The 19,161-nt window shown below is 44.8% G+C and overlaps 1 protein-coding gene across 1 annotated transcript in view; it reads left to right on the top strand.

The window, feature by feature from the left end:
- Positions 1 to 12,635: 12,635 nt before the first annotated feature.
- Positions 12,636 to 19,161, top strand: part of SH3RF1 (SH3 domain containing ring finger 1) — a 59,247-nt gene continuing 52,721 nt past the window's right edge. The window contains exons 1-2 of the mRNA XM_056855212.1: positions 12,636 to 12,666; positions 16,051 to 16,529. Coding sequence (XP_056711190.1) covers positions 16,152 to 16,529 — 378 coding nt within the window. The 5' untranslated portion in view covers positions 12,636 to 12,666; positions 16,051 to 16,151. The remainder of the gene's footprint in view (positions 12,667 to 16,050; positions 16,530 to 19,161) is intronic.

The following is a 19,161-nucleotide window of genomic DNA, read 5'->3' as shown; positions in this document are numbered from 1 at the left end:
CAGTAACCACATGCCTCAACTTTGACACTGTTCTCTGTCTTCTGCAACAGACATTATGATCATTCTTCACTCATAATAGGAAGAAGGAGGTTATGTTTGGGCAATCAGCTTGTCAAATACTGGTCCTGTTGTTTTTCCCAAGAGCTGCTGGAATTAACTTTGCCCCGCTTAATGAAGAGTGTGATTCCTCTTTCAAAATAATATGGATAAACAAGAGCTTCAGTACAAGGAAAATGAGAATCTATCAGAGTACTGGCAGACATTCAGGTCTTGAGAATTTATAAAGTTACTAACAATGCAAGCCCGAGACCCAGCTTGAAAGTGCTTAGGATAATGATGGGCAGAGCAATCCTGAAGGGGGGAGGCGAAAGCTGTTAGGAATTGGCATGACCCCAGCAGTGGTGTAGATGCCACTTATGCTATCTAAAGTGGCACCTACGTCGGCACCCATGCCTACTTTCCCCCTCCCTGGCATAAAACAACAGGATTTTACATGAGTTAACTTTCAATGTTTATTTTTCATGGTTTAGTATTTATAAATCTGAGTTTAACCAACAGGATTATTTCATGGCCATTTTGCACATAATGCAGAGGCAAACCCTTTGCAGCCCCCGCTCCTAGCTCACCCTGTTCAACCTCCTCCCTCCTGGTTTTACTACCCACCTGTAAGAGAGCTGCAACCCACTTTTCGTTGCAAACCCAGAGTTTGAAAACGATTTGATTAGAGGGCTACATCACAAAAACATAACAGAGAAAGGAGACTGAGTTAGGTTTCACTCCGATTCAAAGGTTTTTGTGAGCATACATATCTTGTACAAGTGCAATTGATTATTAATTTCAACAGAGGGAACTAATTCAGAACAGACTGCTGGATCAGCGCATCTGAATTCAAGAGGGCTTAATTAGGAATTATCTTTAAACTGTTTGAAATCCTAAGGTTTTAAAACTATTAGAAGCATGAAACTTTGGAATAATTCTTCAGAGCCATTTGAATCATATGCTCAGGAAAAGTAGGCAGCGTAGTTAGTCTACCTGGAACTACATCAGGTCATACGTTTCAATATTCCTTCACATCAAAAATTCCCCACAAGAGCCCAAGGCCATCATTAACAATTACAGCTCAGCTACACTGAGCAAAGACATTTGGTTATTGTGCCGCAACTGAGTAATGGCTACAAACTGTACTAAAAATATATCAGTGGGAACAGTCCAAAGTCTCAGTGAATCCACAGAGACGCATGTGACTAATATCCCTTTAGTCATTTTGCACTAAGTATTCAGATTTCCAGACAAAAGCCTGACATTTGCTATGACTGTTCTTCCTCCATTTTGTGGGTGCAGCCTCTACCCCTTGCCCTGACATGTTAGAAAACTCTGGCCTGCCCTGGTCTGAATCCCAGTCAGAGGTGTGTCCGCAAGACAAAGGAAATTAGATTGGCTAGGAGAAAGGCAGAAAGAATTCTGTTTTTGCATGCTTGAATGTTCATCCTGGAACATAAGGGCCTGTTACTTTGGCTGTGGAAAGGTGCATCCTTGGCATAAAAAGACAAGATGGCACAATCAGGTATGGTCAGCTCTGTAACTGTTATTCTAAAATGTTCCGATTCAGTCAAAGTGCTCTGACAAGTATTTGGATGGGAGACCTCCAAGGAATACCAGGGTCGTGACACAGAGGCAGGCAATGGCAAACCACCTCTGAATATCTCTTGCCTTGAAAACTCTTTGGAGTCACCATAAGTCAGCTGAGACTTGATGGCAAAAAAAAAAATTCCCCATATGACATAAGAAAGGCCAGGCTGGATCAGTCCAAGGTCCATCAAGTCCAGCAGTCTGTTCACACAGTGGCCAACCAGGTGCCTCTAGGAAGCACACAAACAAGACAACAGCAGCAGCATTGCCCTACCTGTGTTCCAAAGCACCTAATATAATAGGCATGCTCCTCTGATCCTGGAGAGAGTAGGTATGCATCATGACTAGCATCCATTTTGACTAGTAGCCATGAACAGCCCTCTCCTCCATGAACATGCCTCTCCCCCCTCTTAAAGCCTTCCAGATTGGCACCCATCACCACATCCTGGGGCAGGAAGTTCCACGATTTAACTATGCATCATGTGAAGACACAATCAGGTGACCAGAACTGCCTCTCAGCCATGCGGCTTGTGCTGCTTAGATTCAGCAGTGAACCTGACTCTCATGTAGCTCCCAGTCTTGCTCCACATGCTCTCCCTCCCAGAGCTCTGTGGATTACTACCTGAAGCGCTGTTTGGCACTTTTGCCAACAGCTGCCTGCACAGTCATAAGCCACCCCAGACAACATCCCCATGCAGAAAACAATAGGTAATCTCTACCCTCCCCTTCTGTTGCCATATTCTCTTTAGTATACTTGTACTGCAGTGTACTTAAATATTACTCTGACTCCAAGTTTGTCCTTTGGTTCCTCACAATAAATTCGCTTTGATTATTTGGTTAATTAACTCTCCATATCTTCATTCCAGCCTTGCATTAGAGCCCTGAAAAATATCACTAAATTAACACATGGTGTTCTGAGTTTACATTTTGGGCAAATTCCCTATTGGCCAGATGTTAAAACCTAAGTGAGCAATCCCTGCTAGGACAGGAAGCAAAAGATAACAGTAGATACATGGCTACTTTGTGTTGCTCTGAGTCTAGTCTGAGAAGCGGACTCATTTAGTTAAGACACGTGTATACCCAATATACATCCAAACAATACAGGGATAATATCTATGATAGCCATAGGCTATATTAAGAAGAAGCAGAAGCAGCAGCAGAAGAAGAGTTGGTTTTTATATGATGACTTTCTCTACAACTTAAGGAAGAATAAAACCGGCTTACAATCACCTTCCCCACAACAGACACCCTGTGAGGTAGGTGGGGCTGAGAGAGCTGTGGCTAGCCCAAGGTCACCCAGCTGGCTTCATGTATAGGAGTGGGGAAACAAATCCAGTTCACCAGATTAGCATCTGCCGCTCATGTGGAGGAGTGGGGAATCAAACCCGGTTCTCCAGAACAGAGTCCACCACTCCAAACCACCGCTCTTAACCACTACACCACGCTGGCAGCAGATCTTGTGCAGAAAAAATATTGTATTGCATACACTCATTTAATAACTTCTTATGCTTATAAGTATTCTTAGGCACTTTTAAAAAAAGATGCACTTGAAAGTATGACATACATTATGTTACCAATTCTGCTTTGTAGCTTGTAACAACTTCTCAGATTTTGTAGATGTTTTTAGCAACAAGAAAATAATTAGTAATGTCATTTCTTTGGTTCTCTTTCCCACAAAGTTTGTTTACCCAGTGTCATGTTTGTGTAGCTTCATACAGTAGCTGTGTTACTATCAGCATTTTGACATACCATATCATTTGTCATTACTTTTTAAAATAATGTTAATCTAGCTACAGACGTTTAGTAAATTGTGTTGCCCGATCTCTTACTTCTCACAAAATCAATCCTCTAAAAAGTCTATAACCTTACTCTTCCTTTGCCTTATATCTGTGTCAAATTTATCCATCTTTTTAAATCAGGAGTCATTTTGATTATTTAAAAAAATCATATTGTTAATATTCCTATTTACCTATGATGCCAGACATATTTGCTAAGCACCAAGTTATTAAGGAAGCCACAGCCCTCGGTTTGCAAGACCTGAGCAAGGCTGTCAAAGATAGGACATTTTGGAGGACATTGATTCATAGGATCGCCATGAGTCGGAAGCAACTTGACGGCACTTACACACACACACACACACACACACACGTTATTAATGCCACACTTGGAAGAGTTTCCAGTTTATACAACTCAGTATGCAGCTGCACGATTCCATTATGTATATCCTAGTAATTTCTCTGGGCAGTAAATGCCTGGGAAGATTATGATTGTAGATCTCACTGATGAAAATTCAGTTTAGGAAAACACTGAGAAGAGGGATGACAAATGCAACCCTATCCTATGCAAACTTAGATATTCCTTAAACCACTGCATAGGATTGCAGCCTTAATCATTTTCTGCTTAAAATTTAAGTATTAGGAGCATGTTTTCAGCAAGAGGCGCTTTTTTCAGCTTAATTGCCCAACTTAGTTCTCATTTAAATAATATTACATGCATTACTATCCCCTAGTATTTGAGAACTTTCGTAAAATAATTACAAGTTGATTGACAAGACGAATTTTGCCAACTGTCAGGTATTTTACTTGCCCATTCAGGTTTTTTTGTTTTGTTTTTTGGCTTCAGGTTCAGGTTGCAGTCTTGTGTTGAACAGTCATTTTGAGCCTAGAGGGGTCAACAAACTGTTTCCTACCAGCTCCAAATCCCAATCTGCCAGGCTTCACCTTCTGATGAGCCATTTATTAAGCCTTGCCTCCCTCATCTACCCCAAACCTCCAGGCTCTACGCCCAAACACATTAAAATTTCAAGCTGCATCTCACTGAACTGTCAAATGTTGCCATTCTCCCTTCTCTGACCTAACACAAATTCACTAGACTGTGTTCCCTAGCCAGTCAAAAATCCATCCCTGTTTCTGCCTACTCACTCACCCCTGGCTTAATCCAAAGACTAGCTATTTCTCAAATGACTATCAAGTTGGCAACATAACCTGCCTTATACCGAGTCAGATCGCCAAAGCCAGTTCTTCCTACACTGACTGGTAACTGTGTGTGTTAAGTGACATCAAGTCGCTTCTGACTCATGGCGACCCTATGAATCAATGTCCTCCAAAACGTCCTATCTTTGACAGACTTGCTCAGATCTTGCAAATTAAGGGCTGTGGCTTCCTTTATAGAGACAATCCATCTCTTTTTAAAATATATATTTTATTCATTTTTAACATAAAATAACATAACACAAACATATATTGCATTCACACACAGATTGGGCTTCTTCCAGGGTTATTGTTTAACAATTCTTGTAGTCCCAGAGCATGGTCCTCTTAATAGTTATACAGTTATATAGTTCCTCTATTCTATTTGCACTATGATATTATATAATATTTCTTAGTTATATATTTAAAATTATAATATCTATCTGAGATTTCTGCTATGTTTATATTGACTTGACACAATTTCCCTCAGCTTTTACTTTTTTTTCTTCCTGAGAATCATTTACTTGAGTCAATCCAACTCTTGTTGGGTCTTCCTCTTTTCCTGCTGCCTTCAACTTTTTCTAGCATGATTGTCTTTTCCAGTGACTCTTGACTGATAACTAACTGCTCTTTAAAATATCAAGTACAGCAGGTCTTGCTCATCACCTGAGTGACCCAGATGTCACAATTGGTCAAAAGCACCAAAATGTTCTAGGCCTCTTGATCCCCTATGGTGAACTTGTATGCCCTTGTTCTGATGGGAGCATAGAGACCCTTGAACATGTCATTTATGACTGCAAAATTTACAATAAAATAAGAGAAGACATTTCCCTTGTAATAGCTGACCACCTAGGGAGCACTAGAGTGACTCGCCTTTCTAATTTGCTCTCCGCTAAAGGCACCAAGCTAACTTTTAAAATGGCCAAATTTGGATGGCGAATTATGAAGACTAGACAAGCATGGGTCGAACCCAACTAATGAGTTTGAACTGTTCTAGTTAAGCTTATGTTTTTAATAGCTCCCCTACGAATGTTTGATTATATATTTATTGATGTATTGATGTATATAGCTACTATTTTTATTATGTAAAAGTTTTTTATTGTTGGTCTGGGACCGTATTAAACATTTCGTATTCTAGGCCTCCACTTGCTCCCAGCCAGCAACATTGTGGGAGGAGGTGCCACGTGTAGCCTATGTCTGTCATCACCCTCCATGTCCACACTGCTACTAGTCAGGTCAAGCAAGCATCCGATGCACTGCCTGTGGTGTTCACATTGGACTCTGTCAGCAGCAGCATGGCAAGGGGCAGCAAAGGCCTGAGGAGGCAAACTACCTTGAGCCGCCCCCAAAACCAAGGTGTTCCCTTGAGATCTTTTTCTACAGAAGATGCTCAGGATTGAACCTATGTCCTCTTGCATCCAAAGCATGTGCTCACATAACTATATTTTAACTATAAGTTCGAGTAATGGGTAATTTATCTACTGTGGAAAACCAGCCTGGCCCCAGCCATCAGTCAGAGAACAAGCAGCCGTGAGGAGCTTGCTTACTCTCTGCCAGAAAGTACTCTTCTCTGTCAGCTGTCATGGCTTGCAGAAGCAACATAAAAGACACTCTGGCCTGTGCTGCCAGCCAAAAGCCCAAGGGCCATGAGGAGGCCTCACCCCTCCCTTCCAGGAAGAATGCCAGCAAAGGAAGATTAGCTTGGTCCCAGTTGTATATACATGCTCATTTTGTTCTAACGCTGACAAGCTGATCTCCATTCTCTACCTTCTCTTTCCACTCCTTTTACCTTGTGTGTCCTGTTTTTTGTTTGAAAGGCTATGTGAGCAAAGGATGGCATCTCTTAATTCAGTGGTCTTTAATCCATGGGTCAGGAGTCTCAGGTGGATAGTGGCGCCCCACCTGCTGGGTTGTGACCTCCTATTGTGCCACCATCGTTTCTGCTGCTTTCGGGAAGCACCTGCTGTTAGTGTACCTGGGTACCACAAGGGCACCACCTGCATCTTCTTACACTCACACCGAGAGGGCCAGCAGGAGAGCAAGTTGAGATCACTAAGCAGTAGAGAGGGGCAGGGTCAGAGATACCCCCAACACCCATACACATAAGCTTGTCCTTGCCTTATTTTTTTCCCCTGGCCTAGCCTTCCTCCCCACCAATCCATCCTCCAATGCTCCTGGTATTCTTGAAGGAAACCCCCACCAATGAGGTCACAACTCTTGTCTCCTCTTGTAACATGATTGACTTCCAATAATGTGGTCCTAATTCACTGGGTTGCTCAGTGAGCAACCAAAATCAGGGAGTTATAGCAATTGCCCTATGAGATTGGTTAAGACACACGGCTGTTTAATTTAGAGATGATAAAGACATGATAAAGGCCTATAAAATTATGCATGATGCGGACAGAGTGGATAGGGAAATTTCTCCCTCTCCCTGTAGTCGTGGGGTCCATCTCTGCTCTGGAGCAAGGTGAAGGCAGCATGGGTGTACGCAGCAAGTTGGGAAGAGGTTGACCCTCAACTCCTCCTCAAGGCCGACCCAGGATTCCAGGCGTGCTTTCAACTCTTTATTGCAGGCAGATTCAGGGGGTCTTCTCCCATGCAGGGAGGATTCATCACTTTACACCAGTGTGGTGGTGTGGTTAAGAGCAGTGGTTTGGAGTGGAGGGCTCTAATCTGGAGAAACGGGTTTGATCCCCCACTCCTCCACATGAGTGGCTGATGCTAATCTAGTAATCCGGGTTGGTTTCCCCATTCCTACACATGAAGCCAGCTGGGTGACCTTGGGCTAGTCACAGTTATCGTAGAGCTCTCTCAGCCCCACCTACCTCACAGGGTGTAAGTAGTAGAGAACGTCGGCATATAAAAACTAATTTTTCTTCTTCTACTATTCCTTGCTCTGGCCATTTTGCCTCTGGCCCTGACCCACACAGTCTGTGTTTGCCTTTCTCTCAACCTCCCAGCTCCTCTGCATGACCACCTTTAAATCCCACCCCATTAATTGCTGTCACCCTGGAAACCATGGACAGTCTTTCTCCCCTCCCCCACCAGCCTGAAGGCATACCTTTCCCAGTTAGGGCCACAGCTAACCCTATCATCCAGCTGCACAAGATGTTGTGGCCTTCTGGCCACACCCATCTCACTGGCTTAGCCCTTGCTGGGCTCCCATTACTCTACCCATGGCCAGTCCTCTGGCTCCGTGGCCCTCCTCACCTGTCACACTCCCTTAATTTAAAACCAAGGGTCATCCACGGAAGCCCAAGGTTGGGAGATTCAGGACAGACAAAAGGAAGTACTTCTTCACACCTCACATAGTTAAAGGCTTTAAAAGGGGAGTGGACAAGTTCATGGAGGACAGGGTTATCAGTAGCTTCTAGTCACGATGGGTATCGACTCCCTCCAGTACCAGAGGCAGTACGCTTATTTGTATCAGTTGCTAAAGAGCATAAGCAGGATGCTCTTGCATTCACCCTGCTTGGGGGATTCCTAGAGGCAGCCTGTGGACCATTTGTGAACAGAATACTGGACTTGATGGGACTTTGGTCTGATCCAGCATGGCTCTTCTTATGGGTCCCATTCTGCCCTTCTGGACCATTGAAGACTACTGTCTTCATTGATGCATGCCACTTTGGAAGGAACGGGTTGTCTGAAAAGTGGGCACAAATTATTCAACTACAATGGGCTAAATTTTGCTTTCATTCATAGTTCTAAGAAATGCAACTAACTCGTCCTGTTCTCTGAGAAATAATCTTGGATAATTAGCCTAATTTTTAGAAAGTAAACATGACCTTGCCTAATTTCTCTAGCTTTTTCCATGCTTGTGTCAACTAATGGTATGCAGACTGAAATAGTATGTGCACCTATGGAATAAGTCAATTCCACAGGACTTATTTCTATGTAAATAAACATAGGATTGAGCTTCTCATATTAGTTCAGGGTGCCCTAATAGGTACTTCCTCCAATGCTGTTTGACACTTATATTAATGAATATAATTCTGAAGAAGTGAACTGTGGCTCACAAAAGCTCATACCCTGCCAGAAAATATTTTTGTTAGTCTTTAAGGTGCTATTGGACTCTTGCTCTTTTCTACTATTAATGAATATACTGTGTGTCAGTTTTCTTTACCTTCAGATAAACGTATTCGAGGATACCTGCTTTATATGCTTTTACTGTAATGTTTGGTGGAATTTCTGGATTACTTACATGAAAAGAGTAATAAAAACCCATTTCATTTTCCAGTCCTAACAAGCAATGCAGGAATTTATTATCAATATCCTTGCTTTAATCAAACAAATGAAATTTCAATTTCAACTGTTGGTGCTATGTGAGTTGAGTCAGTGGATGAGTCTTCTCCCTTGTTTTCATGACAGATCACCGACTCTAATTTCTGCTTCCTTATTGCTATAAGGAAATTAACATTATCAAGTATTTTCTTTATTTCAGCTTTTGCTGACTCATACTGGTAAAATAAGCCCTAGAAGAGAGGTGCGTGTACAACTAAGGCCACAGTCCACAACCCACTTTCAAGTAACTCTAATGCCATGTGTTGGTTTCCATATGCATATTACCACTTTATCTCTGATCGCATTTGATTACTGTCAGCCAAATCTGCGTACTGCAAAAGTACTGTATTGGTGCTGACACTGGCAATATGAACATTTTGTCTGCACTGCTTACTCTGCAATGGCTCATCCTCACTGATTAGTCATCATTCATGTATGTATGAATCGGCTACAGTCATTACTTCAGTGAGCCATTTCTGAAGTAAACCCTTTGAGGCTTTATTCTAAGCTCAAGAGGGCAATGAATGCAGCAATTGACTCCTCCATAGAAGTGAGCACACAGGCTAGAGCTTTTTCTGCAAGGAAGGGAAAGTGAGTTGGATGCAATTAGCTTTTCTGCTGGTGAAAAAGGAATGGGGGTGGGGGCTCTTCTGACCATGGAACAAAGTTATGCTGTAGGTCAGGGGACCTGAATACACAAAAGTCATGTGGGATGGGGCGTCACTAAGGAAGCGAACTGGGCAAGACTGAGCGGAAAAGCGGTTTGGACCCAATCCAATATTCATCTTCAGTGTCTAGGTCCTTTGATTCCCCCCCCCTTAATTTTGAATCCCGTTGAGATGCTTTAAAAAGCAGGATATGACTATTTTAAATAAATCTAGCTCTTTATCAAAGCCAACTGCTCAAGCACAAGTAGGCTCCTATGCACGACCCCCCCGCCACCACACACAAAATGTGTCTAGTTACACTTTTGAATGAACTCGTGCCATAGATCGGAACCTAAAACTCAACTGTTTTGCCTTGAAGTTCCCCGTGGCTAATCTAATGAAAGGGCTCTGTTGCTTCCTGTGAAGCCTTTCAGTGGCTAAGCACAGCTGCTCAAGACTTCCCTCTTCCTCCTCCTCATTAGCACTGTGGAGTCCCATTTCCCCTCCTCGCCTCCCCCCCTTTAAATGAACCGTGTCTCCTCTACTTCCTTACCGGGTCCCCGGACCTAGGGTTGCCAACCTCCAGGTACTAGCTGGAGATCTCCTGCTATTACAACTGATCTCCAGGCAACCTCTCTCTTCCTTGGGAGCCCTCCCCTTTAAACACCGTCCTAGTGCCCTTGTGCGGAGCAGGCGGCAACGAAGAGGTCGAAGGCGGCTGTTGCAGTCGGAGAGGATCGGCCAGCAGAGCGGAGGTCGTCGGGGAGCCTGCAGGAAAGAGGTGGGGCGGCTGGGTGGGACAGCGACCTCCACGCCAGCCTGGGGTAGAGGGGGTGGTGGGCGGGAGCGAGGATGTTCCCAGAGGAGGGAGAGGCTAGGCTGTAGGCCACTTATGCACGGGAGGTTTTTGCCTTTGGATTTGCCGCTCACTAGATGCACCCCCCCCATCTGAATCCTCAAAACTCTGCATGGGGGCTTATTTTTCAGTTTTGAGGATTCAGGTGGGGGGAAAGGCGCATCTAGAGAGCGGCAAATCCAAGGCAAAAACCTCCCGTGCATAAGTGGCCTCCCATTGTTACGGATACTGTGGACTGCCCAAAAAACAAATCAGTGGGTTATAGATCAAATCAAGCCTGAACTGACCCTAGAAGCTAAAAAGACTAAACTGAGGCTATCGTATTTTGGTCACGTCATGAGACGACAAGAGTCACTGGAAAAGACAGTCATGCTAGGAAAAGTTGAGGGCAGCAGGAAAAGAGGAAGACCCAACAAGAGATGGACTGACAATAAAGGAAGCCATGGCCCTCAATTTGCAAGATCTGAGCAAGGCTGTCAAAGAGAGGACATTTTGGAGGACTTTCATTCATGTCGCCATGAGTCGGAAGCGACTTGACGGCACTTGACACACACACAGATGGCCATCTGTCAGCAACGCTGATGCTATGACCTTAGGCAGAAGACAAGAGGGTGGGAATCTTGGCCATCTTCTGGGCATGGAGTAGGGGTCACTGGGGGCGTGGGGGGGAGGTAGTTGTGAAGATAGGACACTTTGGAGGACTTTCATTCATAGGGTCACCATGAGTCGGAAGCGACTTGACGGCCCTTAACACTCACACACACGTATAATATGCGTTAAGTGCCGTCCAGTCGCTTCCGACTAGGGTTGCCAACCTCCAGGTGGCGGCTGGACATCTCCAGCCAATAGAGATCAGTTCCCCTGGAGAACTTTGGCCATTGGATTCCATGGCCTTGAAGTCCCTCCCCTCCCCAAACCCCGCCCTCCTCAAGCTCCGCCCCAAAAACCTCCCGTTGGGTGGCACAGAGGGGCCTGGCAACCCTACTTCCGGCACGTGGCGCCCCTACGCATCCCTACCCTCCAAAACGACCTGTCGTAAGAAAAAAGCCCTGCTGGATCAGGCCGAGCCGTCGGTCCACAGCCCCGCTCAGGCCGAGCCAACGGCCTGAAATAATTTTTTCCTATGAAAAATTGCCATCGGGTACAGGGCCGAATAGAATGTTATAAAATTACCTGCTGTTTTTAATACTTTAAATTTTTTTGAGGAATTCAGACTTCATGTTTTTGATCCAGCCTAGCTGTAGTCTGAGCTGCTTCTCCACACGCAGGAGTCTCTCTCCAGTACAAACAGGATGAGAATTTTTGCTGGCTACCCCAGAAGCTACTAACCTACACTAGCCAATGTGTAGGAAATGCAATTGGGTGGAACACTGGAGATCAAACAGCCTGAAACAGCAGGGTTCCTACACTGCAGGGGGTTTTATCGTATGGAACCTTGCTGTTAGGAGGAGTTGGACTAGATAGGCCATGAGATCCTTTTCAAAATTATGGCCAGATGAACACATGAAGCTGCCTTATGCTGAATCAGACCCTCGGTCCATCAAAGTCAGTATCGTCTACTCAGACCGGCAGCGGCTCTCCAGGGTCTCAGGCAGAGATGTCTTTCACATCACCGACTTGTCCGGTCCCTTGAACTGGGGATGCCGCGGATTGAACCTGGGACCTTCTGCATGCCAAGCAGAGGCTCTGCCACCGAGCCACGGCCCCTCCCCACCTCTCGTCGGGTCTTCCTCTCCTCCTGCTGCCTTCCACTTTTTTGCCCCAGGCGAGGGAGGCGGGGGGGGGAAGCTCTTCGGGGCCAAGGCGGCCCTGCTCGGCCTGCCGCGCGCACCGCAACCCCGAGAGAGGCAGCGCGAGAGGGAAGGGCGCGCGCGCACACACACACACACGCACGAGCGCACCCCGAGTTCCTTCCGCCCGCCCAACCGCCCGCCCAGGGAGGCAGGAGCTCCAGGAAGTGGGCGGGCGGGCTCGTGAGGAGTCTCCCGCGCAGAGTCCTCCTCCTTTACCTCAGAGCCTCGGCTCCCTTCCCTAAGGCGGGGCGGCCTCCCGCGTCAAGCCCCCTTTCGGGGAGGGGAGGAAGTGGCGGGGGAGAGGCCGAGAGAGAGAGAGAGAGAGAGAGAGAGAGAGAGAGAGAGAGAGAGAGGAGAGCCGCCGCTTCTGTGCCGCGTCGTGAGGCGACTGGGAGCTGCGGCTTCTCCTCACGGGAACAAAGAGGCGCGAAAGCAAGGAGGGGGAAGGGGGAGAGGTCCCCCCCTTCGCGCCCACGGCCTCTGCGGACATGGTGAGTGGGTTCGGGGGGGGGGAGGCGGGAGAGGTCGCTCTGCCCCGGTCCCTCGCAGCCCTCGCCTTCCCGCCCGGGGGGAGGGAGTGGAAACGTCCCCCGGAGACCGCGAAGTCTGCCTCCCCCCCCCGCTTCCCTCCCTCCGGTATCAGCGACCTCCCAGCCGCCGCCGTGAGAAGTCTTCCGTCGGGCCGCCTTGAGTAACAAGACACCGCCGGCTCCATCTCCATAGAGACCGCGCTCGCCCTCCGCTGCTCTCCCCGCGGTGGCAGCCGGCGGCTGGAGCCTTTCTCCTCCTCCTCTCTCTCTCTCTCCCCCCCCCCACCAACCTACCTGCGTGCCTTGTCCCTTCCTTACGTTTGATAGGTGGGTTTCTCTGCCTTATGCGGAGGTGTGGGTCTCTATAACGTATCCTGCGCACGTACGGGAAGCCATAATGCTTAATTTACGCCCTCGCCGTGTGGGAAGGGAAGGCTTTCATTAATCGTGGGCCATTTGTTCATGGGAGGTTTTGCCTTGGAGTTGCCACTCTAGAGATGCGCGTTTTCCCCCATCCGAATTCTCAAAACTCTGCACGGGGGGCTTGTTGTTGCGTTTTGAGACTATGGATGGGGGGAAAGCGCATCTGAAGAGTGGCAACTCCAAGGCAAAACCTCCCATGAATAAATGGCCAATCTGTCAAGATCGGGTGGATGGTTCTCTCTCCCCCCCCCCCCCCCCACTCCCAACCCAGCGAGTATGTCTCGGGCTACTTATGCATGGGAGGTTTTGCCTTGGATTTGCCGCTCTCTAGATGCACGTCTGGGCAGAGTAGGCGTGCTGCTTGTTCCAAACCCATTCGCTAAGAAAATGTTTATGCAGTGTGTGTAATAGATAGTGAAGTTAATAATCTTTTTTTCCGTCCTGAAGGGTAGGTCTAGTTTAGGGCTTATTAAAGATTGAAGAATAGTTTCTCTTGGTCTTTTAACTGAACTGCTTCAAAAAGTTAACTGTTGCTATTTCTGCATGGGGGTTTTTTGCCTTGGATTTGCCGCTCTCTAGATGCACGTTTTCCCCATCCGAACGCTCAAAACTCTGCATGGGGGCTTATTTTTTTAGTTTTGAGAATTTTGATTGGAGACATGTGCATCTACGGAGTGGCAAATCTAAGGCAAAACCTCCCATGCATAAGTGGCCTTGGTCACAAACTGCGAGGTTTCCCTCTGTCTCTAGCTCCTCCTTTCTCTCCCACCCCCTCCCTCTGGCCTTGAATTGATCTCGAAGGAAGTCTGGAGTTCGTAATCCAAACTAGGAGGCATCTTCTCGTATTGGGCAGGCAGCTATGTCCATCACTGTGTGCTAACTAACCTTCTGTTACTAACTTGAAACGTCTGGGCAGAGTAGGCGTGCTGCTTGTTCCAAACTCATTCGCTAAGAAAATGTTTACGCAGTGTGTGTAATAGATAGTGAAGTTAATAATCTTTTCTTCTGTCCTGAAGGGTAAGTCTAGTTTAGGGCTTATTAAAGATTGAAGAATAGTTTATCTTGGTCTTTTAACTGAACTGCTTCAAAAAGTTAACTCTTGCCATTTCTGCATGGGGTTTTTTGTCTTGGATTTGCCCCTCTCTAGATGCACATTTTCCCCATCCGAAATCGCAAAACTTTGCATGGGGGCTTATTGTTGAGTTATGACAATTTGGATGGGAAAAATGTGCATCTAAAGAGTGGCAAATCCAAGGCAAAACCTCCCATGAATAAATGGCCTGTATAAATGCTGTTTGCCCTTAGTAGGTAAGTTGTATTAAGTTTTTTTTAAACACCTAGCACTCTTGAATCCATGGTCAGATTAAAACCAAATACAATGATATAGTAACATCTATGAGTTCTCCATTTTTCTCTTTCTTGAAAATATTTGATAATTTTTTCTGATTTAGGTGTGTTTGTTCAAGAAGTTGATGCCTTAAAACTTCCTATTGTCTTGGTGTCCAAAGAACTACTTCAGGAGTGTCCAAGCACATCAGTGGGATTTTTTATTTTATTTCGCACATTCAGTGCCTCCTAAGTGCAAGTGGCATTTATAAAAGATTTGTTGTGGTATGGTGTGGTGACTTCTCACGACCCCTTCAGTGATGGATCCAGTTGTACAGTTCTCTGGATGCAGTTTACTGTAACTTTTGCTTTACAAAAAAGCTCATTTTTAAAAAAGCTCAAAGGGAGCCAGCATGGTGTAGTGGTTTGGAGCAGTGGACTCTGATCTGGAGAACTGGGTTTGATTCCCCACTCCACCACAGAAGCGGTGGACACTAATCTGGTGAACTGGATTTGTTTCCACACTCCTACACATGAAGCCAGCTGGGTGACCTTGGGCTAGTCACACTCTCTCAGACTTACCCACCTCACAGGGTGTCTGTTGTGGGGAGGGAAGGTGATTGTAAGCCGGTTTGATTCTGCCTTAAGTGGTAGAGAAAGTTGGCATATAAAAGCCAATTCTTCTTCTCATTATAAAAACTGGTTTTCATTGTGGCCCTGGAAGATGGTTGTTTTTTTTGTTTTTTGTTTTTTTTTGTAGTTGCTTACTTTGCTAATTCATTCTAGCTGTATCTGAAGAAGTGAGCTGTGGCTCACGAAAACTCATACCCTACCAGAAAATATTTTTGTTAGTCTTTAAGGTGCTACTGGACTCTTGCCCTTTTTGACTATTACTTTGCTAAGTTGCATTTCTAATTTAAGTTAGAGGACTAATGTTAAGCTTGGGCAGGTTTGTAAGTATCAGTGGGCTTCACTCAAGTGTTTGATCTGACCTGAACAGGAAAATGTCTTGATTGAAGTAATTTGAAGATATGAAGACCATTGAGGGTTTATGAGAGCAATGATTATATGTGTGTTTTGTAACTTCTGTGAAGGGTATGGGTAAATAATCTTAGCGATATTTTGAACTTGGCCATTATTGCCTGCTTTCACTGTTGAAAAACAATAAGGTTGCCGCAATCTTCCTAATGATCAGTACACTTCAGTTCTCTAATAAGATTGGCCACTGTATAACCAGATTCTGTTTCATTTATTGAATTCAATTTGCTGGGAAATTATCCATTTTAATAGATTCTTATGACACTCCAAATTTAGATCCTCTCATGTGTACAATTTTTATTCCAGTATTACTGATAACACTGTACGTTAGTCTTAGCAGGTACTATAACAAGTGTTTCATTCCTGACTTGTCAATAGGAGCTAGGTTACGCATTAAATACAAGGAGTACTTTGGGGTTCTTGTTGAGGAAATTGAGCCATTATTTTGTTACCCTGTAAGAATGTATTTGAAAGCAAGGTAATTTTGTTGTTAAAAATACCCTTTTCCCATTTTCTGTTGTTGTTAATCTCTCTTTTTTCCTTCACAAATAATTTCAGAGAAAAGAGTGAAGAGGCATGGATATAACATGATTCCTTTGGCATGCTCAAAAGCGATATGAGTTTTATAAAAGTGTATTCCTTGGTGAACTGAATAAAAGATGGATGAATCGGCCTTACTGGATCTGTTGGAGTGTCCTGTCTGCTTAGAACGCCTTGATGCTTCTGCGAAAGTTTTACCTTGCCAACATACATTTTGTAAAAGGTGTCTGCTGGGTATTGTCAGTTCCAGAAATGAGCTGCGATGTCCAGAATGCAGGACGTTAGTTGACTGCTGTGTTGAGGACCTTCCCAGTAATATTTTACTAGTTCGCTTACTGGATGGCATTAAGCAGAGGCCCCGGAAACCTGGTGCTGGGGTGAATTGCACAAATTCATTAAAGGCCCATAGTGCTGTTGCTAATTGCATTCCAAAAGATCTGCAAAGTTCTCAGAGTGGCCAGCAGCAGAGAGTGCAAGCACGGAGTCCCCCAGTGAGGGTAAGTTTTTAATATGTGAATCGCATGAGAAATGTAAATGTATGAATATAAACGTTCAGTTTGGGGACCCTGATCCAGTTTGCATTGACATACTCCCCCAAAATGGGGTTTATAATGAGGTTTTAAGGATAATTAAAATGAATGTGTCAGTTGCAAACTGCATGTATAAAAATAACTCTCTATAAATGATAGGGTGGACTAAATGGCCTCCATTGGAACATCATAATCTTTATAAAGTGTGGGTATGAGAGAGATAAAGGAAGACTACAATAAGCTTGTTGTTCTTAAGTTGCAGTCCTAAATCTACTTCTTCCTACATAGATGCAGCTAGAATTGTAATTATAAATTGTACATGCTGTGTATATTAAACACAGTTCTGAATTGTCTTATTAAGCAGAGTTATGCCATTCTAAATCAGTGGGTTTAGAAGGGTGTAACTGATGGCACTATTAATACCACTTTGCTGATCAATTATTATAAATATGAGTTCTTCCAGGAATCCTTAATGAAGGGTTTATTTAATTTACTACTGTCACTCAATAGAGTCTGTGTTCTTTCCGTAGAACATTTCAGTTCTTTGCAATCTGAGCTATCAACATTCAGTGTCTTGTATCTTCTAAATATTGATTAGAGGCTTTCAGAACCCAGCTGAGATGATACATCTACCTTCCTTGTTTTTTTGGCGTTGTTTCATATTGTCAAATGTGCTGAGAGTGTAAATTTCAGAAGCTTGAATTATAACAATTTAATCCAGAACCTGTAATTGTAAAGGTAGCTCAGTAAAATGGCTAACCTAATCTTGCTTTTGCCCTCTAGCAGGTCACATCACATTCTTTTGAAAAGCTTTGCTTTTCATCTATGATACTTGTGTGTGCAGAGCCTCTGGGTATAGCTTGAATTTGTTGTGCAGTGATTAAGTGCTTCATCAGTTCCAGAGAATGCATTGTGTTTAGAGTAATCATTCAAGAAATATGGGGAAGGAAAGTAGGCTTTAAGGCACTTAAGTATTTAAAGGTTTTTTTTATTTAGTTACTACTTTTGCTGATACTCAGAACAAACAAGTATATCTTGTAGTGAAGTTGCTAGAGTAAGATGAGTTCTATAGAGATTCAGCCAGTTGCTAAGGGAGGTGCATGCTCTTTCCTGATCCAGAAGATAAACATACATTTCACTGTGGTGTGTAATAAAAGGTTGACATGAGTGGCATTTAATATATGCCAGATCAAAACTAGTGGTCATGAAATTCTTTTTGATATTTTTGAACTGTGTTGCATTTCATTTTTTAGGAAATGGTTTAAAGCATGATGAAATGCTACAAGAAATATATTTTCAGCATTTGATTAGTCAGGTGATCTTATTTATTGAAAGTGCCAGCAATGTTGCTTGTAAAGACCTGAAAAGATATTTTAAAATACTACCAATTAGTGTTACTGAAAAATTAGGTTGCCAGCAGTCTAGAGGGGAAAGAAATCCTGCTCTTTTATAGAAACTTAATGGTATGTTATTTACCTGGTAAATGTTCTCCTCTGAGACAAGGGCATCTTGAAGCTGTGGGTTGTTTTCCTCTCCATCCGGGTAGGCAGGACTAAGACTTTGACTTCCTGTCTCCCTTGGCGGGAAAACAGCCTGCAGGAAGCCAGTTTCCGTCCTGCCTATTCGAGTAGAGCAGGCAACCTCGCACAGCTCTGTGCCAAAGACCCAAATAGACATAGATAGGATTCACCTTTAGAGCTACTTCGTTCTGTTTATTGTCTAGCAAGTCTTTGTTTTTAACTAATCCCTTATTTTCTAGATTAGCCCCTTCCTTCCTTCCCCTTCGTTTTCCCTCGTCTGAGAGAAAGTAGGGCAGACCTTTTCAAAATGGTCGACGCCATTGAGATCAGAGAGGACGACCTCCTCTCTGAGAAAGATTACCAGAGGGGGCTGGTACAAACCACCCCCTCAGATGCTGGTTCTCCCAACTGCCGTGAGCGCGGACCATTAGGGAGTTTAAATCAGCCGACTGGCTCCCCGCCCGACGAGCAGCCCGCAGGGAAAGCCAAGATCAAAAGGGCGCGAAAAGCCGGGCTAAAAGCCGCGCCACCACAACCGGCTTTTAAAAGGAAGAGGCGCACTAATAAGGGCTGTACTGCACAGAAAGCCAGGCGTAGCACTCCCAACTCTTCTCCGACCGCCTGCATTCCTCCTCAGATGGCGACGACGACGTTTTACCCGACGGGGACGGGTAATTTGGCGGCAGCAGGATTTATCCCGACGGGACATGGCAACCCCCCCCCTCCACCTTAAGCAGGGGCGGCCGGCCGTTTTCTTTCCTGCGAAAATGCGGACGAGCTTATTAATTGTGCCCTTCAGAGTCAATGGCAGGCTTTCCAAGCTTACCAGACACGTCTTCCCCTGCCTCTGGGCAGGCCCTTATGGAGCCCCTCCTCCCCCCCCCCAATCAAACTATTACTGTAGCAGAGGAGGACCAAGGTCCTAGCACCTCTACCAACAATAAAGTTAATGCATGGCCCACAAAGGCAGCCATGAAGGCCAATTTGGGAAAGGCCAATTTGGGAGACCCAAGGGAATCACTGACTGAAACTTCAAAATCACCAAACTCCTCTACAGAATATGAAGAGGAGGAAAAAGA

This window comes from Euleptes europaea, chromosome 9 (assembly GCF_029931775.1).
Source record: "Euleptes europaea isolate rEulEur1 chromosome 9, rEulEur1.hap1, whole genome shotgun sequence".
Taxonomy (NCBI): Eukaryota; Metazoa; Chordata; class Lepidosauria; order Squamata; family Sphaerodactylidae; genus Euleptes; species Euleptes europaea.
Note: the sequence above shows the minus strand (reverse complement) of the source record. Positions and strands in the feature narration are given on the sequence as shown.